Source organism: Hyla sarda, chromosome 4 (genome assembly GCF_029499605.1).
Source record: "Hyla sarda isolate aHylSar1 chromosome 4, aHylSar1.hap1, whole genome shotgun sequence".
NCBI classification, from domain to species: Eukaryota; Metazoa; Chordata; class Amphibia; order Anura; family Hylidae; genus Hyla; species Hyla sarda.
The window spans coordinates 378,134,588-378,143,978 of record NC_079192.1 but is presented as its reverse complement, the minus strand read 5'-3'; the positions used below and the strand labels follow the sequence as shown (position 1 = coordinate 378,143,978).

The window sequence follows — 9,391 nt, the reverse complement described above, 5'->3', positions numbered from 1 at the left end:
CCTCCATCTGCTCAGCTTAAAGGGGTACTCCTCTGGAAAACTTTTTTTTTTTTAAATCAACTGGTGCTGGAAAGTTAAACAGATTCGTAAATTACTTCTATTTAAAATTTTTTATCCTTCCAGTACTTATCAGCTGCTATATACTCCACAGGAAGTTCTTTCCTTTTTGAATTTCTTTTCTGTCTGACCACAGTGCTCTCTGCTGACACCTCTGTCTATTTTAGGAACTGTCTGGAACAGGATCGGTTTGCTATGGGAATTTGCTCCTGCTTTGGACAGTTCCTAAAATGGACAGAGGTGTCAGCCGAGAGCACTGTGGTCAGACAGAAAGAAAATTCAAAAAGAAAATAACTTCCTGTGGAGCATACAGCAGCTGATAAGTATGGGAAGGATTAAGATATTTAAATAGAAGTAATTTACAAATCTGTTTAACTTTCTGGCACCAATAAAAAAAATTTTTTCCAGTGGAGTACCCATTAAGAGCGTCAAGTGCAGCACCAGAGGCTCATGATGTCATAGCCACGCCCTGCTTGTGATGTTATGGCCACACCTCCTCAATGCAAGTCCATGGGAGGGGGCGTGATGGTCATCACACCCCCTGCCATAGACTTGCATTGAGGGGGCATAGCCGTAATGTCACGAGCAGGGCGTGACCAAGACGTCACAAGCCTCCGCCCCACATCGCCAGTCATCCGGCACGGAGCAAAGTTTGCTCGGTGCACCAGATGTCTGGGGTGCCGCAGCCGAGATTGCGGGGGTCCACACAGGGGTCAAGTCCTGGGGAAAAAGTGCAGGAACTCACACAAGATTTCCACTCAAGGGCTGGTCCTGATAATGGGAATGGTGGTTCTGCTGTGGAAAAAGTGCAGGTACTCAGTTCCCACGCGTTCCTGAAGGACTTGAGCCCTGGGTCACCAGCGGCAGGACCCCTGCGATCAGACTTCTTATCCCCTATCCTTTCTATAGGGGATAAGATGTCTGGGGGGGAGTACCCTTTTAATTTGTAGTAGAAGAAGCCACTGGCAGACACCTCTGGTGGTGACATATGTCCAAAAAGAATTGGGCATACTGAAACTTAACCAGCGGGTTTGACTAACCTTCCAATGTGTATGGCCACCTCTAGTCATGATAGAGAACTGCCAGTTTGATGTCTTTTCGGTCTATGACTTTTCTATTGCTGCAGTATTTTTGACATAACATTGCAATGAAACTATTCTTTATCATACAAACAACCTACAGCAAACAAGAATGAGAATGTGGTCCTATATAGTTTAATAAGAAATTGGTTATATTGCTTTGTGAGTGTGTGCTCCAAAAAAAGACTTTAGGGTAAGGTCATCTACAAAAGGCTCACAACCAAATTCCCTGCCAGAGGTAATAATACTGTGTGCCATGCAGCTTTTTTAAGGTCACCTGGACTTAAATGTGTCATGCTCAGCATGTTATAGGAAAATATGAACTCTATATCTTTCTATAAGATATTAAGCTTTGTCAATAATTCATACATCCCACAATCTGTAGGAATGAAAAGTCTCTACAGATTTACTTGTCAGGATACTAAAACACAAGTTCTCTTGGTGGCATAGGTGTGAACCCCATGGCAGTTCCCAATGAATTGTTGCAGTGAACCCATATCATCTGGTCTTTCTGCCGCAACCTTATGTTTAGCCCCTTCTCTTTCTCTTGGTCTTCTGGTGACCTTCTCCATCTCATTGTAACAACAGGACTGGCCAACTTTAAAACATAACTTCTTCACAGCTGCCATAGTCACTTTCTGCCAGATCCTGTGCCTGGTAATTTGCATTGGTCATTGGCGGGGCACCACAGTCTGCATAGGAGGGCTGTGCCACACTCAGTCGTACATTAAGATGCCGGAGTCCGTCCTCAGCTGGGTAAGAAAGGCCTTTGGGAGGCACCAGTTTTGAGGGATAGTAGCTGATTGCCGTGTATTGGTCCTGGCAGGTGGATTGTTGTGGGAGGAAATCATCCAGGTTCCGGTTGTTATAACAAGGTGGGATTGGGGCTCTCTTGTTGGGTTCTAAAGGAAATGGGAACCCACCAAATAAGGGCTCTTGTTCCGGTTCTTTTGGAAGAGGCGGAATGGGTGGTGCGGTTGCAGATTTCGATTGTGGATATCTCTGCATTTCCACTGGATTATAGCTGGGTTGCCAAAATGATGAATCTCCTGCATACACTGGAAGACAAGGATATAATCTGTATTAGAATCAGAATAATTGCTATGAGGTATACCAATAGCTCTTAAAGGGCATTTCCACCTTAAATTAAAACAAAAAGTTGGTAAAAATTATATCTAGTCATTTCTTAGTTATAACCATTTGAGGAAAAGCAATGATGCATGCAATATTGTCACAATTTTGCATTCATCCGAGGATGTCACCCAACTTTCTGAATATACAGCTATATATGCTATTTCCGCTGCAAGAACATCTAGGGTGGTGTGCCTGAATAAGCTAAATTACAATGAAAAAGACAAAAACACTATTTTTCCCTACCCGAGGAGAAAACAAACAATTTTGTCACTAAAAGAAAGACAACTTGTCACTAAAGGTAGAAGTGGGACGTGTGATAATGTCAGCGCCTTCCACTCCCTGAGTTAACTTACAAAGGTAAGAAAATCACCCCGGCATTCCTGGAGCTTACAGGGAGTATGGGCTGTCAATCAAAAACATGTAGATACAACACAGGGAATTCCAGGCCTCGGATTAAACCGAGTGACAACAAGTCATAAGTAGGAACTTCGCTCCCGTCACTTCCATCAGCCACCAGGTGTCAGTAGTGTCTCATGTGTACTCATTGCTCTACTGTTTTATAGTATTAGTAAACTAAAGTCCCTTTAAAGAGACTCAGCAGATAAAAGCTTATACAAGTTTAATTTATATTTTTGAAAGAGTGTCTGGAGGGTCCCTTATAGTAGTCTATGTTTGGGGCAGTCAAGCAACAGGGGTCCAGGTAGCATGTAGACTCCAAAGTTACAAAAAAGACTCCACAAAATCTCCAGCTGTGACCCTGACCTTACTAGTTATACAGTGGGCCGGGTATATTCTTATATGATGACTCAATGTAGATTCCGAGCTGGAGGCATCTTTTAGAACTGATAAATTAATCATCAACAATTGCTTCATTATTTGCTGTCAGTCACATTATATTTCCTCAGGTCAGATCATCTGATAACCTGAACTTAAGGTATTTTACAAGTCTGGAAAAACATGGCTATTTTTTATTTTTTAATCAGAAACAGCACCACGTGTGTGCATAGGTTGTGTCTGGTATTGCAGCTCAGATGTATTGAAATAAATAGGGCTGAGCTGCAACAATACACCCTGAGGACAGGTGAGGAATTTTTATGGGACGAGAGAAGCTATGTTTTTTTCAATCCTGTAAACCGCTTTAAAGGGGTACTTCCCTGGAAAACATTTTTTTAAATCAACTGATGCCATAAAGTTAAACAGATTTGTAAATTAATTCTATTTAAAAATAGTAATCCTTCCAGTACTTATCAGCTGCTGTATACTACAGAGGAAGTTCTTTTCTTCTTGAATTTAATTTCTGTCTGACCACAGTGCTCTCTGCTGACACCTCTGTCTGTTTTAGGAACTGTCCAGAGCAGGAGAGGTTTGCTATGGGGATTTGCTCCTACTCTGGACAGTTCCTAAAATGGACAGAGGTGTCAGCAGAGAGCACTGTGGTCAGACAGAAAGGACATTCAAAAAGAAAAGAACTTCCTCTGGAACATACATCAGCTGATAAGTACTGGAAGCATTACTATTTTTAAATAGAATTAATTTACAAATCTGTTTAACTTTATGGCATCAGTTGATTTAAAAAAAATGTTTTCCAGGGGAGTACCCCTTTAAAGTGGTTTACAGGATTAAAAAAAACATAGCTTCTCTCTTCCCATAAAAAGATAAGATTTTCAAATATAAGTAATTTACAAATCTATTTAACTTTCTGGCTCCAGTTGATTTCCAGTGGAGTACCCCTTTAAAGGGGTTATCAAGGAATAGAACAACATAGTTAATATCCTTAGGTTGTGTGTGGTATTACAACTCTGCTCCATTCACTTTAATGAAACTGAGCTGCAATACCACAGAAAACCTGAGAACAAGCGTGGTGCTGTGTTTAGAAGAAATCAGCTCTGTTTTTCTAATCCTGTAAACCCCTTTAGAATCTAAGGTTGTTTATTTTAGTTTATACAATTCTGGCAACATACGATCATATTTCCTTCTCCTCTAATGGTTGCCCGACCCACTCTGGCCTGTTTGCGGATGCTAGACGTGGTTAGAAAGCCAAAAACAGCCAAAGCTGCAAGTTATTATGTTAATTGAGTTGTGCAAATGGCATAGCCCTGCGATATACATTGTTTACATAACTACAGGAGTAACTCTCCTGCTTTCGGCTGTTTTGGGCTTTCTGCGCAAACAAGCCGGAGGGGGGTTAGGAAGCCATTGAGGAGATGGGAATACCCTTTTAACTTTAACCTTTTTATTTCTCCTTTTAAGGGCCTGTATGAGGACTCATGTTTTGCGCCCCAATGTAGCTTTGAACGGTACCATTTTTGTTTTGATGTGACTTTTTGATCGCTTTTTTTAATTAAATTCGGGAGTTGCAGTTAGTTACTAACTACAGCTCTCAGCATGCCCTAATACAGCCTGTGGCTCAGCGGCTGCCCCAAACAAAAACTACAACTCCCAGCATGTTGGACTATATAGTATTATATAGTAGAGATGAGCGAATTTTTGAAAAATTTGATTCGGACGACTCACTGAATTTTTGGAAAAAAGATTAGATTAGATATGAATAAATTTGCGGCAAATTTTTATTTTATTATGTATTTTAATAATGTTTCTAATAAAGTGTGTGTGTTTCACTTTTATTTTCTCTATTTTTTAGGTAATACTACTACTCCCAGCATGGAACAGCCTGTTCCATGATGGGAGTAGTAGTACCTGTTCTAATAGACAGCCCCCGTGTCAGTCCTGACACCCGCTGCGATCATCCTGTATAATGTATAGATGTGGGCAGCTTTCTCGCATCTCTGCAATAGATAGGAGTCACCCGCTGTGATCTGTCCTCAACTGCAGGTACTACTGTTCCCAACATGGAGCACACTCTGCTCCATGCTGGGAACTGTAGTAACGGCAATAATAGACAGATCTCAGCGGGTGTCACTTCTGACACCTGTTGCGATATGACTATTAATACAGGTACTACAGCTCCCAGCATGGAGCAGAGTGTGCTCCATGTTGGGAGCAGTAGTACCTGCAGTTGAGGACAGATCACAGCGGGTGACTCCTATCTCCTGACTCCTGACACCTGCTGCAATCGTCCTGTATAATGTATAAATGCGGGCGGGTGGCCACTCTTCTCTGGTCCCACTGTAGTATGAGTATATGCTGTATATATATACCTATTATTTATATTTCCCGCAGAGAGCTGTGATTGGCTGGAACCATCTGACCAATCACAGCTCTCTGTGGGAAATATGAATAAGTGATGTGAATTCTTATTCTTATTATTATCATTTTTAGGTCCCTAGCCACCCACATAAATTGATCCCTGTTTGAAAATTAACATTTTTACATTTTTTTTTTTTATCTTTCAATTTTCGGGAGCGGGCAGGGACCAGAAAATTCAGCGCTCAATATTGAAAATGAATGAGGAGTGCATTTCATAATTTTTTTTCTAGTTTTAGTACTAAATCAGAATTTGTTTTATTTTCTCTTTACTTTTTTAGCCCCATTTATTTGATTTTTTCAGGCATTTAGACGTGCTGCCATGAATAATTTCAGGGTCAGAGATGAGCTGAGGACAGGGACATCAGTACAATGTATAATACAGTAGGCGAAAAAAGGCTGAATTTCCCTAATTTACCAAAAATCCATAAATTTACAGAGTTCTTCTATCAGAAATTAAAGAGAATTCAAATTGTAATTTGCGGAGGCAGATGGCAAGAACAATAATGTATGCATGTATTTGATGTAATTTTGAAGGACGATGTCATTGTAATTATACAATATGAGTTGGTTTTAAATGACAAATTACTGCAAGACTCTTCTTGTAATTCCAATGTCTCTGCATATGCAGGAAGACATGGATGGAACCTATAATTTCAGTAGGATGGAAAGGACTTTTTCATTGCTGTAAACTGTAGAAGGGAATATGTAACCATGGATGTGGGATTACCTTTTTATATATGTGAAAAATCGTTACAATTTTATGTAGGGGATGATGGGAGTTGTAATTCTTGTTCCAATTGTCCCCGCTTGCAATCACAGTCGTTGTAGCTGGGACCGGCAGGGAGTCACTGGGGCCGTATGAATGGAAGAAAGAAAGTTTTGAAATATACAGTAGCTGCTCTAATTGGAGCAAATTAAGGTTAATTGAATAATTAGACCACAGCCAATTACAGTCAAATAGGTAATAGAACATCAAAGGAATGTAGGTCAATGGGTTTGAACTTAATTGGCTGTGGTTTCATTATTCAATTAAGGTTTTTCCCTCCTATTTCCTGTTCTTCATTCATCTGTCTGCTGTGTGAGTGAAATAAAATAAAATAAAATAATATATATATACAGATATTTATATATATACAGATATATATACATATATAGATTTAGAGAGAGTATGTGTGTGTATGTATGTTCATGCATCACGTCCAAACGGCTAAAGATATTAACATGAAACTTGGCGCACATGTTACTTATATGTCAACAACAAACATAGGATAGGTAATTTAACCCTTACTCACCCCCATTTGCCAGGGTCAGGGTTTTTATTTAAAGTCCCATACAAGTCTATGGGAAATATATGTTACTGCATAACTTCCAAACGGCTGGAGATATTTTGATAATACTCGGTCACATGTTACTTATAAGTCCACTAAAAATATAGGATAGTTAATTTAACCCTTAACTACCCCCCATTTGTGAGGGTCAGGGTTTTTGTTTAAATTCCCATGCAAATCAATGGGAAATGTATGTTCCCACATAACTTCCGTATGGCCAGAGATATTTCAATAATACCTGGTACACATATTACTTATATGTCAAATAAACAGATATGATAGTTAAATTAACCCTTACCTACACTCTTATATAAAAGGTTTTTGTTTCAAGTCCCATGCAAGTATATGGGACTACTGCTCTGCATCCCCTGGTGAATGTGTCTGTCCGGCTTGCAAGCTACACCCCATCTCATAAAGACGGGACATGGGGTCGGGATATGGGTCAGTCTATGAGGATGGGATATGAGGACAGGATATGAGGTCAGGATATGAGGTAAGGATATGAGGACGGGATATGAGGTCCAGATAGGAGGATGGGATAGGAGGTCGGAATATGAGGATGGCATATGAGGACAGGATATGAGGTTGAGACAGGAGGTCGGGATAGGAGGTCGGGATATGAGGTTGAGACATGAGGATGGGATATGAGGTCGGGATATGAAGACAGGATATGAGGTTGAGATAGGAGGAGAGGATAGGAGGTTGGGATATGAGGTTGGGATATGAGGTTGAGATTGGAGGTCGGGATAGGAGGACAGGATATGAGGTCAAGATATGAAGACGGGATAGGTGGTCAGGATATGATGACGGGATATGAGGTCGGGATATGAGGTCAGGATATGACAACAATATATGAGGATGGGATATGAAGTCAAAAGCTTCCTCCTTTATTGATTTTCCTCCCCAACAAGGATTAGGAAGGAAAAACCGGGCAACGCCGGGTACTCAGCTAGTATATATATATAAAACTCAATGTATGTATGTATGTGTATGTTCCAGCATCACATGCAAATGGCTAAAGATATTAACATGAAATTGGCACACATGTTATTTATATGTTAACAACAAACATAGGATAGGTGATTTAAACCTTACTCACTCCCATTAGTCAGGGTCGGGTTTTTTATTTAAAGTCCCATACAAGTCTATGGGAAATATATGTTACTGCATAACTTCCAAACGGCTGGAGATATTTCGATAATATTTGGTCACGTTACTTGTATGTTCACTTAAAATATAGGATAGTTAATTTAACCCTTAACTACCCCCATTTGTGAAGGTCGTTTTTTTTTTTTGTTTAAAGTCCCATGCAAATCAATGGGAAATGTATGTTTCCACATAACTTCCGTACGGCTGGAGGACGGGACATGGGGTTGGGATATGACAACAATATATGAGGACAGGATATGAAGTCAAAAGCTTCCTCCTTTGTTGATTTTCCTCCCAAAAAGGATTTTATATATAACGAGCTTGATAACGGTGACGTGAGGTCACAGAAACGTTGCTCGCATTTTGTTCACTGGATTAATGGAATAAACTTCCACCTTTTTTGACACGAATACCTTTGTGTGCTGCTGTCTTCTGGATTTTTATGTAAGCGGATCCTCTGACCCGGGTTCCCACATAGCTTGCACCTTATCTCTACTTTGTCTTGCGTTTTGGTTGTGCTGCTCTCCTGGAATTCTATATATATATATATATATATATATATATATATATATATATGATCTAATGTGAAAGCTTACATCTACATTTACATGAGCGAAAAAATATTTTATATATATATATATATATATATATATATATACACACACACACACACACACACACACACACACACACTGATATATGATTTATATATTTATGTATATAATTTTTCGCTCACACAGCAGAAAGATGAATGAAGAACAGGAAATAGGAGAGAAATACCTTAATTAAATAATGAAGCCACAGCCAATTAAGGTCAAACTAATTGACCTACATTCCTTTGATGTTCTATTACCTATTTGACTCTTTAATTTGCTCCCAGCTGCAACCACTGGAATTCTAGAATTACAATTCCCATCATCCACTTCTTAAAAAAATAAAAGATTTTTCAAGTATATAAAAAGCTAATCCCACATCCATGGTTACATATTCCCTTCTACAGCTTACTGCAACGAAAAAGTCCTTTCCATCCTACTGAAATTATAGCTCCTATCCATGTCTTCCTGCATATGCAGAGACATTGGAATTACAAGAGTTTTACAGTAATTTGTCATTTAAAACAAGCTCATACTGTATAATTACAATTGCATCGTCCTTCACAACATTAAATACATGCATACATTATTGTCCCGGCCATCTGCCTCTGCAAATTACAATTTGAAGTATCTTTGATTTCTCATAGAAGACCTCTGTAAATTTATGGATTTTTGGTAAATTAGGGAAACAGCCTTTTTTTTGCCTACTGTATTATACATATTACTGATGTCCCTGTCCTCGGCTCATCTATGACCACTGCAATTATTCATGGCAGCACAATGCCCGAAAAAATAAAATAAAATAAATGGGGCTAAAAAAAGTAAAGCGAAAATCAAAAAATTT

The 9,391-nt window shown here is 39.3% G+C and overlaps 1 protein-coding gene across 1 annotated transcript in view; it reads right to left on the bottom strand.

The window, feature by feature from the left end:
- Positions 1–210: 210 nt before the first annotated feature.
- The window catches only part of FAT2 (FAT atypical cadherin 2), a 105,110-nt gene continuing 95,929 nt past the window's right edge, over positions 211–9,391 (bottom strand). The window contains exon 24 of the mRNA XM_056516852.1: positions 211–2,194. Within this exon, the coding sequence (XP_056372827.1) occupies positions 1,737–2,194 (458 nt within the window). The 3' untranslated portion in view covers positions 211–1,736. The remainder of the gene's footprint in view (positions 2,195–9,391) is intronic.